This window comes from Pelodiscus sinensis, chromosome 23 (genome assembly GCF_049634645.1).
Source record: "Pelodiscus sinensis isolate JC-2024 chromosome 23, ASM4963464v1, whole genome shotgun sequence".
Taxonomy (NCBI): domain Eukaryota; kingdom Metazoa; phylum Chordata; order Testudines; family Trionychidae; genus Pelodiscus; species Pelodiscus sinensis.
Window position 1 is genome coordinate 8,852,313 of NC_134733.1, and position 17,295 is coordinate 8,869,607.

The 17,295-nt window shown below is 44.9% G+C and overlaps 1 protein-coding gene across 1 annotated transcript; it reads left to right on the forward strand.

Annotated features, from left to right (window-relative positions):
• The first annotated feature begins 5,331 nt into the window (after positions 1-5,331).
• LOC102445742 (arylacetamide deacetylase-like 4) lies at positions 5,332-12,493 on the forward strand. Its single transcript, XM_075906388.1, has 4 exons — positions 5,332-5,833; positions 9,415-9,631; positions 10,014-10,077; positions 11,711-12,493. Exons 1-4 carry the CDS (start codon positions 5,657-5,659, stop codon positions 12,483-12,485), a joined length of 1,233 nt encoding a protein of 410 aa, XP_075762503.1. The 5' UTR covers positions 5,332-5,656; the 3' UTR covers positions 12,486-12,493.
• Positions 12,494-17,295: the final 4,802 nt, after the last annotated feature.

Sequence of the window (17,295 nt, forward strand, 5' to 3'; positions counted from 1 at the left end):
CCAGTCGATCGGGATCTACTGGTAGATCTTGGAGCCTCTGACTGGTTTGGCCAAGAGGCTATCAAGGGCCGGCACTTTAAGCTGCCCTTCCCCCTACTGCTGCTCATCTCCTGCCCTTTGCCTTGGAGCTGCCCCTCCCCCGGGGACTCTCCTACTTTCTGTGCAGGGTAGGGGAGGGAGAAGAGGGGCGCTGACGTCAGGGTGCCTCCTGTCCCACTCTCTCCTTTCTCCACAAAGCACAGAGGGGGCACAACAGGATTTGGGATGGAGTTTGCTGATTGCTTTAGGAAGTGGTCCAGGTCCAGGGCCAGGGCAGGGGTGAGCCTGCCTTAACCCCACTGCACTACCACCCAGGAGCCATCTGAAGTAAGCTGGAGCCCACATTCCAAACTCCTACCCCAGTCATGAACCCCCTCCTGCATCTCAAGCCCCCCTGCATCCAAACACCATCCCAGAGCCTGCACCTAGAGCCCCTCCTACCTCCCAACTGCCTGCCCCAGGCTCAGCTCAGAGCCTCTCTCACACTCCAGATCCCTTAATCCAAGACCAGAGCCTGCACCCTAAACCTCTGCTCAGCCTGATGAAAGTGAGTGAGGATGGGCGAGATAGGGAGGACGGAGTGAGCAGGGGTGTGGCCTAGTGGGGGTGCTGTCTGCTTTCTATCCCTGTGTCCCTCTGCGTTGTGAGGTGTGATTCCCACTGACTCACCCACATGTTGTGTTGTAGTGTCAGTACCTTGCCGGTTGCTGTGCTTGGGCTGTAGGCTGTGAATGACCCCTACTGGCCTCTGCCTGTGAGCACTGCCCAGCAGGTGGGCTGTCTAAGTCATGTAGACAAAGGCTCAATGGGTCAGATGAGTTGGGGCAGCGAGGGAACTAGGGAAGTGAGTGTTGGGAGGGAGGGTCAGTCTCGGGCGGGAAACATGATGGAGACAGCCTAGGGAGGGGGCTTGGAGACTAGGGGCTCAGGCACCCCGTCTTAAGAGTTCTGGGGCATCCTAGTCCCCCTCCTATTGCCACATCACTTCTATGCTGTGCTGTATTCTGGAAACTCAATAAACCCCTCTCTACTCTGCTGGATGGTGGAGACTGTTCTGGCTGCTACGGGGGTGCAGGATCAGGGGAACCCCGACTGCACCATCACAAGGGGTGGGGCCTCTGAGAAGGGGCAGGAAGGAGGCAGGGCAAGGGTATTTATATTTGAGGTAGATCTTGGATTGCACTTAAATTCAAAAAGTGATCTTGTGCTTAAAAAGGTTGGAGACCCCTGTGATAAAAGTACGATTTAGTGACAGATCAGACTAATGCAGCTTGCACTGTAGACACCCTATAGCCCTATTTTTATATTGCATGTATTACGCAAACGCATACACTTGGTTGGAATAAAGAAAGGTGAAGTTATATTACTTTGAGATTGGGATCGTTGCTTAATCACAAATGGCAAAGAGAAAAGTGAGTTATGCAGATGAGCATCAATAAAGCTTTTATACTATATCAAACCTGCCACATTTACATTGTACTCTTTATATATTAAACACGGTCCATTAGGCTACACTGCGGAGCTACTAAAATAGCTATTCCATGTGTTTAAAGCAGCCTGTTATTTCACAATAAGTAGGAACTTTTTGTTTTGGTTTAAGATTTGTATTCTTTAAAATATGGAGTATTTTACACCTTTCGGTTTCCACCTATAAAATTGTGACCCCCCCAGACAGAAATTACAATATCAGTACACAGTAAAAAGTATTACCACAGAAAACATGCAGATACTAAATTAAAAATCTTATATAGACCTGACAAGGATTAAATAGCAGACAGAAACCTCAACCTCCACCATTGCTCTTATACAAGGTATATAGATGAATCCCATGTTCAATTTTAAACTTTATATGAGGAGGCCTCAAGAAATGTGGGGGCAGGATTCAAAGAAACCCAACTTGTTATGTGTATATTTGGCCAGCAGGTGTCACTGAGGAACCAAATAAAAAGAAACAGGAGCAGCACAGTAACTTTAAACTAGGGCTGGTAAAAATTTTCCATCTACATTTATTTGTGATGAAAATTGGATTTTTGCTCACATTTTTCTCAGAGTGACGGCTTTCTTGAAAAATTGTCAGTTTTCATCAGAAAAGTGAAGTTTCTGGTTTTCAACCAAAAGTTTAAATTTCCAACAAAACATGTTAAAAAAAAGAAAAGAAAAAAAGAAAGGATTCCCCTTGCCCCTCCATTTTCATCAAAATTTTCACTGATGGGGAAATCTCCCCCTTTCCCCAGGAGCTCTAGTTGGCATCCTTCTAGTTGAGCTCTGCCTATAGGATGGAGAGTGGGACTATACAGTCATGTCATAGTTTGCTTTTAAAATTACTTTTTATAGCTAAATAATTCATGCCAGTTTCATACTGGCCCTCATTTTGGAGATGCTGAATTCCTGCTACAGGTTGATCCTGTCTGGTCTGGCACTCTCTGATCCAGCAACATCCGTGGTCCGGCACGATTTTAGTTAGCCGCATGTTTGATTATCATGGATGTGACCAAATTTCTTGCGGCCCCATAAAATTTGTTTACAGCCACCAGATCCGACTCTCAGGCTGTGTCTAGACTGGTTAGTTTTTCCGGAAAATCAGCTGCTTTTCTGGAAAAACTTGCCAGCTGTCTACACTGGCCGCTTGAATTTCCGCAAAAGCACTGACTTCCTACTGTAAGAAATCAGTGCTTTTTGCAGAAATACTATGCTTCTCCCGTTCGGGTAAAAGTCCCTTTTGCGCAAAAGGGCCAGTGTAGACAGCTGAGATTTGTTTTGCGCAAAAAAGCCCCAATCGTGAAAATGGCCATCGGGGCTTTTTTGTACAAAAGCGTGTCTAGATTGGCCACGGACGCTTTTCCACAAAAAGTGCTTTTGCGGAAAAGCGTCCGTGCCAATCTAGACGCTCTTTTCCGAAAATGCTTTTAACGGAAAACTTTTCCGTCAAAAGCATTTCCAGAAAATCATGCCAGTCTAGACGTAGCCTCAGTGTTCTGAACTGTAATTTAGCTCTAATTTACCCTTAAATGTCTTCTAAGAACCCAGTAAGCAGTGGAAGTGTTGGTAATGCTGCTAGACAATATTGACCTCCTGTGTTTTGGCAAATTCTCCGATTTGGCACCAGTCAGGTCCAGACGTTGCCGGACTAGAGAGATTCAATCTGTACTTTCAATGAGAGACCAAGTGCTCAGCAACTTTGAAAATGAACTGCCTAGTATTTATAGAATGTGTGTCTCCAAAATACTTAAGGGTTTCCATAAATGGTGCAGGTACAGAACTAAATAAGAGCAGGGTCCAGGAGAAATAAAATGCTGCTAAAATGGAAACAATATGTATTCAGCTGAGTTTCAAAATACGACAGAGAATTACAGAGGCAACCAAATGTAGGGCGTCTGGTCAAGCTGTCAAAAGCTGCAGAAATTAGGACTCTTGTACCCACAGCGGTGAGTGTGGAAATACAGGAAGAAAAAAAACTGTAGAAAAAAATAGGGAGTGTGGAAGAGGAAAAGAGAGATACCAAATCCAAGAGACAAGTTGCAGCAATACCATGGAGGGATGTGGAAATTAAAAGGAAAAAATGAATTGAGTCCTTAAGGGAAAGAGCCACGGAAGCTTGCAAACTTAAACAAACCCTGGTTTGTATGGGCTAGCATGCCTTCATATTCAAAAAGATTTTGCCTTTTCCATAGCTTAGTCTGGTGCGAGCCCACAACAAAGATTTAGGTTTGATGTGCATGTTCATGCAGATTTGCATATGGCTTATCAGAATGGTATATGGAAGCAGAGGCCATATTGAGAAATATCATATGGCTTTGACAACACGTGTGTCTTATGGCATCTGCTTTGAACTCAATATTCACAGCCTAATAGCAGCCTCAAAAGGTTACAGTCAAGTTGTTGTTTCTGATTGTTCTCTCATGGCTACGTCTACACTGGCAGCTTCTTGTGCAAGAATTCTTTTGTGGAAGAGTTCTTGTGCAAAAACTCTTCCAGAAGAGAGCGTCTATACTGGCATGTGCTTTTGCGCAAGGGCATCCATGCCAGTGTAGATGTTCTCTTGCGCAAGAAAGCTCTGATGGCGATTTTAACTACAGGGCTTTTTTGAGCAAGAAATTCATGTTGCCTGTCTACACTGGCCTCTTGCGCAAGAACAGTTGCGCAAAAGAGCTTATTCCTGAGCGGGAGCGTCAGAGTTCTGGCGCAAGAAGCCCTGATTTCATACATTAGGACGTCAGTTTACTTGCGCAAGAACATGCAGCCAGTGTAGACAGGCAGCAAGTTTTTGCGCAAGAGCGGCCACTTTTGTGCAAGATCGTGCCAGCGTAGACACAGCCTAAGGCAAGATCACGCCAGTGTAGACACAGCCTAAGGCAAGATCACGCCAGTGTAGACACAGCCTAAGGCTATGTCTAGACTGCAGAGCTTTCCGAAAAGGGTATGGACCTGCTGCCTTTTTCTATCCTGGCTGCCTCCCTGCAGCCCTAGTAGCCTCAGGCCTTCACAGCTAGGCCTCAGCCTGAGAGTTTGCCTGGCCAGAGCTCCTCAGCTCTGCCTGCCTTTCCCCAGCTCTGCTCTGCTCTGTATCAGGAAGCCTCTTGCTTCCCTGGTAGCTAAGTTGCTCCTGCTCCACAGCTGGAGTAAGAGTGAGGTTGCTCAGGAGCCTCTATTTATACAGCCCTTAGCTGGGCCCTAATTGGCTGCTATCTTCTACAGCTGCTTGCACCACAGCCCCAGCCCTCTCCCAGGGCTGGATTTAACCCTTTTTAGGCCAGTCTGGGGCAGACTGATATATTCCAGCATTCCCAGAGCTGGGTCGTTAAGAACCTTCCCTCTCCCCCACAAAATGAGATGTCTGTGATAAAATCACGAGAGTTAGAAACACTCATCACATGGCTGAGCGGTACCACAAATGCAGGCATGATAGAACTACCTCCAAAATAAGTTCCTATTACCTGATGCATGTCTAACATTTGGGGTGCTTCTCTCAACTCACACTTTAAAATAGGATTGCCTTCTCTTTTTTTGGTACCAGTGGATAATGCCTTTCTAAAGGGGCCATTTTGAATTTTTTTAAAATAATGGCACCATCCCAGTTTACTTTGAGACAAATAAATAGTGGGTGCAGACCCCATGCAGTGTACAGTACAGCCTTCACTACTGCAGTTTCCACTGTCTGCTGCTAAATGCATTTGCATACCACAAATTTGAACTTCGAGTTCGTTACACAGACCTAGATAAATACCACCTATGAACAGGCTGCAACACTGTCATGGAGACATGAGACTGAACTACAGACATAGGTTGTCATAGTCCACATCCTTTCTCCGTCCTGAAGTCAATGCAGGAGTAACTTGTACAATGTACAACTTGTACAATGTTTTGGAGTGTTCTGATGCCTCATTGGCAGAGCTGCTGGCGTACACAGAGCTGTGACACTCCTGGAGTTATTACAATTCTGAGCTTGATGACTCTGCAGTATTTGCTAACTGACCCCGTGCAGCAGCTGTAACAGAGGAAGAGAAAAATTCACCCTAGTGCAGCCAGATTGCAGACGTGCTCCAGAATCAGGAAGTAACAAATCAAAGAGCACTGAGGAATCAGGAGAAAGTCAGATCTCTGGCTACCAGGGCCTGAAATGGCGTTTGCTTATGCGCTGCTGATGTTAGTCCTGGCAGTTTTCATTGCTGCTTTCATATTGTTAGTCGTGGGGACAATTTATTTTGCTCTCTCCAACTCAGAAATCCCTCCTGGCGTGGACCAGCCTGTAAAGCTCCGACTGCTTCACAGCATTTTGACTGGAACAGCGGTTCTGGTGAGTTTACCTTGTCTGATACTAAGGATTCTGATGGGGGGGGGGAGTGCTTAGGTGAGGGGATAAATGTCACTAAGCATAATGCAAATGCTGGACATAGGAGCCCTGCCAGCTGCATTTACTAGTGGGGAAGGCTTGATGCTATTTTTGTGCTTTCTGGCTGTACTGAGGAAATTGTTTTGTGATGTCTCTGTCAGACTTTTTACCTTTGTACACGTACAGTCAGGTTCTGCTTGGCTCTTCAGGGGGTATCTAGCCGTGTTGCCAACCCCAAAGGATTCAGAAATTATGAATCAGTCCATACAAATCCCGAGAATGTTTTAAACATAAAAATGATAAATATTGGGCTGCTTTTATTTCCCCCAGGATCCTGAGCCTGCAGGCTGCACTAGAGCCATGTTCACAATTCTCTCTGCAACCATGACAGCTAGAAACTTGAAGAGAGGCTGAGATTCTCCTGAAATCACAGAATGCCAGAAGCGGGGGCTCTGAGAAAACCACCGTGTGTTATCTCAGAGGGGAAGCCGTGCCAGTCCGTATCTGCAAAACCAAATCACAACGTTTCGTCCGGCAACGGGAGGAACCTTTCCTTGCTCTGGTCTACACCCATAGATGGCCACAGGGCCAGGCAGAACTGCAGCCCCACCACTCTAGAGAGAGCAGGGTCACTCCAGCCCTACTCCCCCACGTGGCTCATGGAAGGGGGCAGGTGGGAGCCAGAGCCATGGCTCTGCCCCCTCTATGAGCTGGCCGGTTGTGTGGAGAGGGATAAAATGCACCCCACAAAGAGGTATCGTAGCAGGCTTGCACCTTGTGCATGCTCAGGAGTGCGTGGAAGAGTCCTGTCTGCCAGAAGCCCTTTGCTTGCAAGCAGGGCTGGTGTTGGGGAGCGGGGGAGTAGCAAACAGGGCAGTTTCCTCATGCCACAGGGGGCCTCGAGTGATGGGCCTAAGGCCTTGGGTGGTGGGGCTCAGATTTTGGCCGAACTCCAATGTGTGAGCAGGTAAGGGAGGTAGGGTGAGTCCCTCTCCTTAGGCCATGTCTACGCTGGCCAATGCACAGTGCTGGCAGTTACAGCACCGCTCACAAAGCTATTAGTGATAATGCTATTGGGTGTCCACCCTGTCACCCACCAGTGCATTAGTGTTGCAATACTCATGGTACTTGCAGCGCCTTTGGGAGCGGTGCATTCTGGGCCGCTATCCCGCAGAGCACCTCTTCCTCTTCTGCCACGGAGATGTGTGGGGAGGCACGGGTCATCCTGGATCCTGTCCCAATGCCCTGTAGTGTGTCACTTCACGCCCCAGCCACCCTTGCACTTCTGGCTGCATTTGGTGCCATCTTTCAATGGCTTCTGTGCTGTGTGCTCTGCCTCCCCGGTGCGCGGGAACAGATCCCCAGCGGCTGACGGACATGCTGACAGGTCACACCTGCCTGTGCAGCGTTCATAGGACAGGAGATTGCTTGTGGCTGTCATGGAGGGGCTGACCGCAGTGGAGTGCTGCTTTTGGGCTCCGGAAATGAACGCAGCGTGGTGGGACCATACCACCATGCAAGGCTGGGAGGACAAGTGGTGGCTGCAGAACTTTTGGACGAGGAAAGGCACTTTGAAGGGACTGAGCACTGAGCTGCTCCCACCCCCATGGCGGATGGACACGGAATGAGAGCTGCCCTGCCTGTAGAGAAGCGTGGGGCGATCACGCTGCGGAAGCTGGCCACTCCAGACACCTGTCACTCACTTGCCAGTCCGTTTGGAGTGGGAAACTGACGTGGTACTGGGGCTGAGGGGAGTGCGCAGGGCATCCCTTGTCTCCTGCTCTGTAAGACCGTGGCTCTGGGCACGGATACTTGCAACAAACCTCGGTGCCAACTCTGCCCACATATATACACCAGCAACACCATCACAGGACCTAACCAGATCAGCCATACTGTCACTGGTACATTCTCCTGCACATCCACCAACGTAATATATGCCATCATGTGCCAACAATGCCCCACTGCTATATACATCGGCCAAACAGGACAGTCCCTACGTAAAAGAATCAATGGACACAAATCTGATATTAGGAATGGCAACATACAAAAACCTGTAGGGGAACACTTCAATCTTCCTGGACACACTATTGCAGATCTAAAAGTAGCCATCCTGCAGCAAAAAAACTTCAGGACCAGACTTCAAAGAGAAACTGCTGAGCTACAGTTCATCTTTAAGTTTGACACAATCAACTCTGGATTAAACAAAGACTGTGAATGGCTTGCTAACTACAAAAGCAGCTTCTGTTCTCTTGGAATTCACACCTCCAGATCAGCTGCTAGAAGTGGGCCTCATCCTCCTTGATTGGATCCACCTGGTCATCTCCAGCCTGATCCTGGCCTGCATATTTATTCCTGCCTCTGGAAATTTCCACTACATGCATCTGACGAAGTGGGTCTTTGCCCACGAAAGCTTATGCTCCTACACTTCAGTTAGTCTATAAGGTGCCACAGGACTCCTCGTCGCTTTTGCAGATTCAGACTAACACGGCTGCCCCTCTGATATTCAAGTTTGAGTATTCCCAGGAAAGCCCATTAGGTGCAGAGGGGTATCTTCCATGCTCCATTGTGATTTAAGTGTTTCTTGATGGGCCATTCAAGTTGAATAGTCCCGTCAGAATGTGCTGTCTCAATACCTCATGGATCTTATCAAAACGGCCGATCATTTGAAAAACAGGCACCCAGACAATAGCCATATCTTCAAATACAAAAATAATACTTGCATACAAATAGCATAATCATATTCAGCAAATCATAACCTTTCCATAGACACCCTACACGCCATATTTTGTGCAACACTTGTTGCAAATATATAACATCGGTTGCAACAATGATCTCCATGGTCGTGTTTTCATAGAATCATAGAACACTAGAATTGGAAGGGACCTTGAGAGGTCATCGAGTCCAGTCCCCTGCCCTCATTGCAGGACCCAGTACTGTCTAGACCATCTCTGTTAGACATCTGTCTAACGTGCTCTTAAATATCTCCAGAGATGGAGATTTCACAACTTATTCCAGTGTTTATCCACCCTGACAGTTAGGAAGTTTTTCCTAATGTCCAGCCTAAACCTCCCTTGCCGCAGTTTAAGCCCATTGCTTCTTGTCCTGTCCTCAGAGGCTAAGGAGAACAATTTTCTTCCCTCCTCCTTGTGACACCCTTTTTCATATCTCAAAACCGCTATCATGGCCTCCCTCGGTCTTCTCCTTTCCAAACTAAACAAGCCCAATTCTTTCAGCCTTCCTTCATCGGTCATGTTCTCTAGACCTGTAATCATTCTTGTTCCTCTTCTCTGGATCTTCTCCAATTTGTCCACATCTTTCTTGAAATATGGTGCCCAGAACTGGACACAAAACTCCAACTGAGGCCTAATCAGCACAGAGTAGAGTAGAGTAGAGTAGAGTAGAGTAGAGTAGAGATTCTTGTAATCATATAATATCACAGAGAGCACAACTCAAACCTACCAGGCAACCTATCTCACACACTTTCTTCATACTGGGGAGAATGGTGTTGTATTGATGCTAATCCTGGATTATTTCACTCTTAACAGGGGAAGATTTTGGAGAGGCTGGGCCTATGCAGTCAAGTTGGCTTCTTCAGCTATATGTACCAGGGAAAGAAATTAGGAGAGGATCCCAAGCTCTTCATCAAGGACCTGCAGTTTGGGAGAGTGCCAGTGCGGCTTTACCAGCCTCGAGCACCTTCTGTTGGCCGAAGGAGAGGGGTCATCTACTTTCATGGAGGAGGCTGGATGTTTGGCAGCATTGGTAAGATATTTAACAGAAAAAAATTACGATAGAGAATTAAAGACAAAAACTCACTCTCTTTTTAGAAACCTCAAAGGAAGTTGGTTTGGGCCTGAGATTTGGGGGGAATTTTGAGGGTTGAGTCTTTACTGACAACTACACCGCCTATGCTGGCATGTTTTGACTATTCCAGACATTGGGGCAGCTGGAATGCGGTGTGAGACTGTGATGAGCAATGGCCATGAAGGGGACGAAGGGGATAAAATGAAAAATGAACTGGGGTGGGGGAGAAGAGTGGGAGAAAATTGTTATTTTCCTTAAATGCAGAAGCGAGATAACAGGGTATAGAACTGGTTCTCCTTACAGTGCTGGCAAGACACCAATGAAAACATTTGTTTTCCAGATACCTATGAAACTGTGTGCCGCTACATCGCTGCAGAAAGTGAATCGGTGGTTGTGTCCGTTGAGTAAGTGAGCTTCATCCAAGTCCTATTATATAGGAACTCATTGCTTGGCATTTTGATAGCCACTATAGAGCTGAATTGATCGTATAACTCACTTGGTTAGATCCAATAATGGAGTGAGTTATAAGATCAAGAACACATATTCCTGCACATCCAGAAATATAATTTATACTATCATGTGCCGAAAGTGTCCGTCTGCTATGTACATTGGACAAACGTCTCAGACACTTCGCCAAAGGATCAATGCCCACAAAACAGATATTAGACAGGACCACAAAGAAAAAACAGTTTCTTGCCATTTCAACCAGAAAGGACATTGTCTCAATGACTTAATTATCTGCATCCTGCTTCAAAAGCCTTTTAAAACTGCACTTGAAAGAGAATCCTCTGAACTGTTATTCATGCTAAAATTCGACACTTTACGTCGGGATCTTAACAAAGACTCTAGTTATCTTACCCATTACTGTACAAAGATAGCTTCCCCAATTATCACCTCTAATATCATTAGCTCACAGACATTTACCTTCCCCCCCCCCCCCTGCATTCCCCTTTTGTTCTGAAATTTGATTTGTCCTTTTCATATGTGTTCATTTTTTTAACAGTATCCTTTGGTATATATGGTTGTGACTATTTTCATCCACATATTGATCTGAGGAAGTGGGTCTGGCCCACGAAAGCTCATCATCTAATAAACCATCTTGTTAGTCTTTAAAGTGCTACATAGTCCCGTATTTTGTTTCAACTACCCTAGACTAACACGGCTACATTTCTATCTTCATCTTAGTTTGTCTTTAGTCAAACTCCCATTGAAGCCTAGAGGTCAATGGGAATTTCGCCTGAGTAAGAAATAAACAAGAAATATTTATATGTCCATAGCACCAATAGTAAAAATATAGTTGTTTTAGAACTGTACTACTTAGAAGAGGTAGGTATTGTCATTACAGGCATCAACCAAGACGGGTTGCATGATGCTGATCATTATATAAACACATAGTCAAAGTCTGTCTCTGGCCCAAAGACCTTACAATCTAAGCAGATAATACAGACAAAACAAGTGTAAGAGCATAAGAATATAAGAACGTCCGTACTGGGTCAGACCAAAAGTCCATCTACCCCAGTGACCTGTCTGCCAACAGTGGCCAATACCAGATTCCCCAGAAGGAGGGATCACAACAGGTAATCCTCACGTGGTCCGTCCCCAGTCACTCACCTCCAGAGAAACAGGCCACTAAGGGGGAGACCTGTTCCAAACCCCTAATCATTTTTGTTGCCCTTTTCTGAACCTTTTCCAATGCCAAAGTATATTTCAAAGTATAATTAATCTCCATTATACAGACAAGAAACAGTATTTAAAAAAAGATTAAAGTCAAGGTCCCACAGGGAATCTGTGGCAGAGCTGCAAATTCAATGCAGCTCTCCTCAGTTTCATTCTAACGCCTTTACCAGAAGACAATCCACAGCATTTTGCCCTGCTGGTAACAGTTTACCTGTGATTTGCAAATCTAGTAATGCTTGGAGGACAGGTGAATGTGTATGAGGTAATATCGATGTCCATGGTTGCCAGATAACAGGAGGACTAAAAGTGGAGGAGTCTGTAGCAAATAAATGTCCAACAAATAATAATGATTTTTTCCAGGTATCGTCTGGCTCCCGAGCACACGTACCCAGCACAGTATGAGGACTGTCTGGCTGCTTCCACACACTTTATGAAGATGGCAGAAGACTATGGAGTGGATCCTGCCTGTATTATCCTTGCGGGGGACAGTGCAGGAGGCAATCTTGCTGCTGCTGTTTGTCAAACCCTCGTGACTAGTCCAGACCTTCCAAAGGTACATGCTCAGCTCTTGATCTATCCATGCCTTCAGGCAATGGACTTCAATTTACCATCATATCAGCAAAACTGTAGAGTCCCCATCTTGTTTAGGGAACAGACAGCTTTCTACGTTCTGCAGTACCTGAGGGGCGATTCATCGTTTTTGGAAGATGTCCTGGAAGGTTCCCATCTTCCCGTAGACGTAAAATTGAAGTTTAGGAAATGGCTAAGCGCAGACAATATCCCCAAGGAATTTAAGGTCAGAGGGTTCAAACCAAAGGTGCCCATCGGATGCTCCCTTGAGGTTTATGAGGCAGTTAAAGGTCTCTGTGAGCCAGCCTTTTCCCCACTTTTAGCGGAGGAGGCTGTGGTTCGCCAGCTCCCGGCGTCGTTCATCTTGACCTGTGAGTATGACGTGCTTAGGGATGATGGCCTGTTATACAAGAAGAGATTAGAAGACAGCGGTGTTCCGGTGACCTGGTACCACATTGAGAATGGATTCCATGGAGTCATAAGCCTGTTTGGTCATGGAGGGTTGTCATTTCCAGCTGGAAAAAAGGGACTGGACAGCATTGTAAGCTTTCTCAGAAGCTTATAAAAAACCAGTTTTTCAAATACTGGGTCTTCTGTTTCCTCTGGTCTCCATGTAGACCCCAAAGTCTGGGAAGAGCTCTATAGGAACAGTATTTGATTTCACATGATGGGCTGCTTTGACATGGTTTCCCTGCTGATGAAGTTCACAGGCTTGTGTGATGTCTCTTCTGTTGCTGGTTGGAGTGCTGATTGCACATCTACCTATTTGTAACGATTTCTTTGCATCATGCGGCAAGCTGGTGTCTTTCTAAATATCAGTAAATATTAAAGAATACTATTTGAACTGATTTTCTGGTTTGACCCATTGGATTCAATTAAGGCCTGGTTGCTGATCCTTTCATGGAGAGATATGGTGTGTGCGTGTGTTTTGCGTGCATGTGTGCATATAAATGTGCATGCAAATATTTGTGTAAGTAGGTACATACCACCTACACCACAACATTATGATGCAAGGTCTATGCACTGCAGTACTTCTGGTAAGCGTCCAACTTACATCCAGCTGCAGTAATTAAATCCTTTTAAATTTAGGCTCAGAAGGGGGCCATGAGCAAAAAAAGGTTGAGAAACACTGATCTAAATAATCCCTGCTTCATTAATATAAAAATGGCCGCCACGCTGTGCCGAGAATCAGCTGATCCGGCACAGCGTGGCAGTGTAGACGTGGATCGGTCGACAAGGGAAGCCTTTGTTGACCGCTCCCTTATGCCTCGTGAAACATAGACATGTGTGCAGGGGGGATAGGACATACTCCCTAAGGAGGGCACCCCCTCCCCCACAGTGTTTGGAGCAGTTCTCACACTGCCGCATCACAGAAGTGCTTATGCAAGAGGCTCTCTGTGTCTTCTTCTCGCCGAGACGCACCCACATGAAACAGGGAAGAATTGTGCACAAAATGGAACCTAGACACTCCTAAATGTTTGGATTCTCCCCGAACACCACCTTCTCTTTCTGCAAAATCCCTCCATCCTCAGACCCTTTGATTATTTCCTCCATATACGTACCCATTGGTGTTATCATCTGTAGTAAATACTTACATAGCACATGAGGATTAGGGTTTTAAAAAAAATTGGAATACGCCTTTGCTCTTGCAAATGCCTGAATGTGGGTTGTGTGCAATGCTGCTAAATATGCACGAGGGCAAATCAGGGGTGCGTTGGGGATCGGGGTCTGACCCATTTTTGCCAGAGGTGCAATCTGACCTAAAAGTTTCCAGCACCTTTGAAATGCTCTGCCCGGGTATATGCAATACGGTTTCCAGCCCCTCTCTTTACAGGGCCTGCCAAAGCAGCACCTGTTAACGCATCATGAAGAATCGAGTAACCGAAATTTAGTCAATCAGTATGACGATCATTACAACAGACATGGCTATAATCCTGCATTGCCTCCGGTCCGCAGATGGAATCGACATAAGCTAGCCTTGCTGCCAGAGAAATCAGATTTCCCTGTTTTCGGTACTTTTTTAGTATTATTCTGGTTGTCACTCACAGGGAGACAGTGTGGGCTAGTGGTCATCTTGCTCCTCCAAATGGCTTGCTGTATCCCTTAGGCTGGTCACTCTGTGCCTTAGCTTTCCCATCTGTAAAATGGAAAATAATAATAATATGTATTCACCACAGAGGAGAGCAGTAAAGTTTAATTAATGGGCCTCCCATGGGCAACAGTACAACTCCTAATGAAAACAATCCACCTGCTAGAAGAATATGACCTATTGTTTGTAAGATTCTTTGAAGACTGGAAGTGCCTCAGACTGAGTACTGTTATGAACAGATAAATTAAGATGGGCTTTCTGTTCATTTCCCATTGCATAAGCATAAAGTCATCAAAGTCTTATCAAGCGGTTAGAAAAATCAGGAAATTCCTGAATTTGGGGGCTGAAGTACCCCGGCTTCATTCTGAGTTTAAGTGCTTAGCGTTGAATAGGCACCTGCTTAATAGACTTGTATTTGCCAAGCAAAATTTTCAAAAGTCTCTAATGATATGTCTTTTTTCCCCCCATTTCTCCTTTCCTCTTCCCCTCTCCTTCATGGAGTGTGTGCTGTGAGTGGCAGGTGGAAACTGTTGGCTTCTAATTAAAGTTTGAATTCTAGAAGCCTCTGCTGATTGGCTGAGCCTTGGAGGGGGAAGGCCTTTCAGGCAGTCCAGGGCTTTATAAAGCAGTGGGCAAGTGACCAAGGAGCTTGCGAACAGGTGAGTGAATGGCTCAGAGTTCATCTTTTTGCATCAGCTGGGTCTACCCACTTACAACAGTCACCGTCATGCACTGTCTCTACTGAGCAAGTGACCTTATCCAAGGGGTGACCATGGCACTTGTGTGCCTCTCCCTGGTGGAAAGAAGCAGAAGGATACATATGCCATATATGATGAGGCTACCTTATATATGTACACTCATTACATATGAAGACTGTAATATATGACACTTCTATTCGGGTGAATACACAACATGAGTGCAATAGACAAAATATATGCTACTTGCATGGCATCGACCTATTTAACATATTTTTGTTTTATCTGTGGGGATGGGCAAAGCTAAGCTGAAGAATGTTCAGGAATTGCTTTGAAATCCTCATATTGAAAGGTACATACATGCAAAAAGACCAAAACACAGGAATCGACAGGCTAGTGAGATGTTGAGGGGATTTGATTGTGCTCAAATTGGTTTGTAATTCCTAGTGAGTTTGACTCATGCTTAGCAGGAATTCTTCTCAGTTGTTAATGGTGGAGTGTTTGCCAATGTGAGTAAGGGTGAAAATCTAATTCTAAGTCATGCCCATCATCCCAGTGTCAAGTAAGGTGCTGCTCATTGTAAACAAAGTGTGCAGAATCTAACAGGGCTACATTTCTATCCCTTTCAGGTGGTGTCTCGCTCTCTCTTACCTATTTTTCCTGCACCTCAGTGTTACATAGGGTTGCCAGGAACCTTTATTTATACTGCCCTCATCTGGGTCCTAATTGGCTCCACCCCTCCAACCTTCTCCCAGAGCTGAGTTTTTACCCTTAAAGGGCCAGTGTGGGATAGATGCCGCATCACAATGTCTCTAAACTGATTTACAAAGTTCCTATACATTGTGTGCATGTACATTTTTGTTTGTTTGCATAAAAAGAAACTGAGACACTTTTTGAAAGCAAAAATAAATCAATGCTTCCAGCTCTGTTTTCACAGGCAACAAAAGTAAATTTGACAACAGTAAGGAGAAAACCAGTGAGGGAGAAAACAGCTTTCTCCTTTAAAAGGTGAAGATTTAAGAATGTTTTAGTAATTGGCTGTATGGAAATTTCAATATCAAAAACTTCACTGACACAACAAACTATGAGTATTGTAATAAACTCATTCATGCTAAAATTCGACACTCTATGTGTCGGTCTCAAGAAAGACATTAACTATCTTACCCATTACAAAGATAGCTTCCCCAATTATCACCTCTAATATCATTAACTCACAGACATTTACCTTCCTCCCTCCCCCCCCTGCATCTCCCTTCTGTTCTGAAATGTGATTTGTCCTTTTCATATGTGTTCACTTATTTTTTTAATTGTATCCTTTGGTATATATGGTTGTGACTATTTTCTTCCACTATTTGATCTGAGGAAGTGGGTCTGGCCCACGAAAGCTCATCACCTAATAAACCATGTTGTTAGTCTTTAAAGTGCTACATAGTCCTGTATTTTGTAATAAACTCAGGCATCTCTATCCAGGACAGGCTTCACAAGGGTAAAAATTTCATATAGTGTGTGTCCATTTCTCACTACTGCTTATCTAAGATTAGAGGGCTGGCTGTTACACCATGAAATAAATATTTAATAATGAGAATGAGAATAAAAATAATTAATGGGGCTGTTTTATTTTACTGGCATATTTTTAAAGCAGGTCTGCATGGGTATGTCTACACTGCACCGTTATTTCAGAATAACTAGCGTTATTCTGAAATAACAAAGTAAGCATCTACACAGTTATTCCATTATTTTGAAATAATTTTGAAATAATGGACGGCTTATTCCGACTTTTGTAAACTCATTCCATGAGGAATAACGCCTATTTTGAAATAGCTATTTTGAAATAGGGCAAGTGCAGATGCTCCACTACTGCTATTTCGAAATAGTGCTGCACCAGGGCCATTTTAAGTTATTCCTCCTCAGTATCTCCTGGGGCTCTACATTGAAAGAGAACATCTACATTAGGGAAGCCTGACTCGGACTACTTTTGAGGCTTCCCTGCAGTGTAGACGCTTTATTTTGAAATAAGCTATTTCAGAATAATTATTCCAGAATAGTTTATTTCAAAATAAGACTGCAGTGTAAACATACCATATGTGTGCATGTTTTTCCCCATTTAATTTTTATTTTTACCTTAAAAATAGGCCTATATAGCAAAATCCTAATCCAGGTTTCGAAACCTCAGGCTACGTCTAGACTGCCCCCTCTTGTGCAAGAAAATATGCAAATGGAGTGAAGCAGTGAATATCGTTGCACCTCATTTGCATATTTAAAGAGCCACCATTTTTGTTCAAGGCGCTTTTGCACAAAAAGGAGCCATCTACTCAGCTCCTTTTTGCTCAAAACTCCCCTCTTGCGCAAGAGCCATTCTGCCTGAATAAAAACAGCAGAGCGGCTTTTGCTTAAGAGGGGTTGTTTGCGGAAAACCTCTTGCGCAAAATGGTGGCTCATTAAGTATGCAAATGAGGCATGGCGATATTCACCGCTTTGCCTCATTTGCATATTTTTTTGCACAAGAGGGGGCAGTCTAGACGTAGCCTCAGAGTTTAGGGATACTGGATTGGCCCCATATAAAAAAGTAGGTCAGCTACAATATTAGAATC

What these genes read in the sequence shown, in the direction of transcription:
- LOC102445742 (XM_075906388.1), top strand. Translation starts at nt 5,657, where the DNA reads ATGGCGTTTGCTTATGCGCTGCTGATGTTAGTCCTGGCAGTTTTCATT. An exon ending in TGACTGGAACAGCGGTTCTG is followed by an intron (nt 5,834 to 9,414) that starts GTGAGTTTACCT and finishes CACTCTTAACAG; the next exon opens with GGGAAGATTTTGGAGAGGCT. An exon ending in CTGGATGTTTGGCAGCATTG is followed by an intron (nt 9,632 to 10,013) that starts GTAAGATATTTA and finishes TTTGTTTTCCAG; the next exon opens with ATACCTATGAAACTGTGTGC.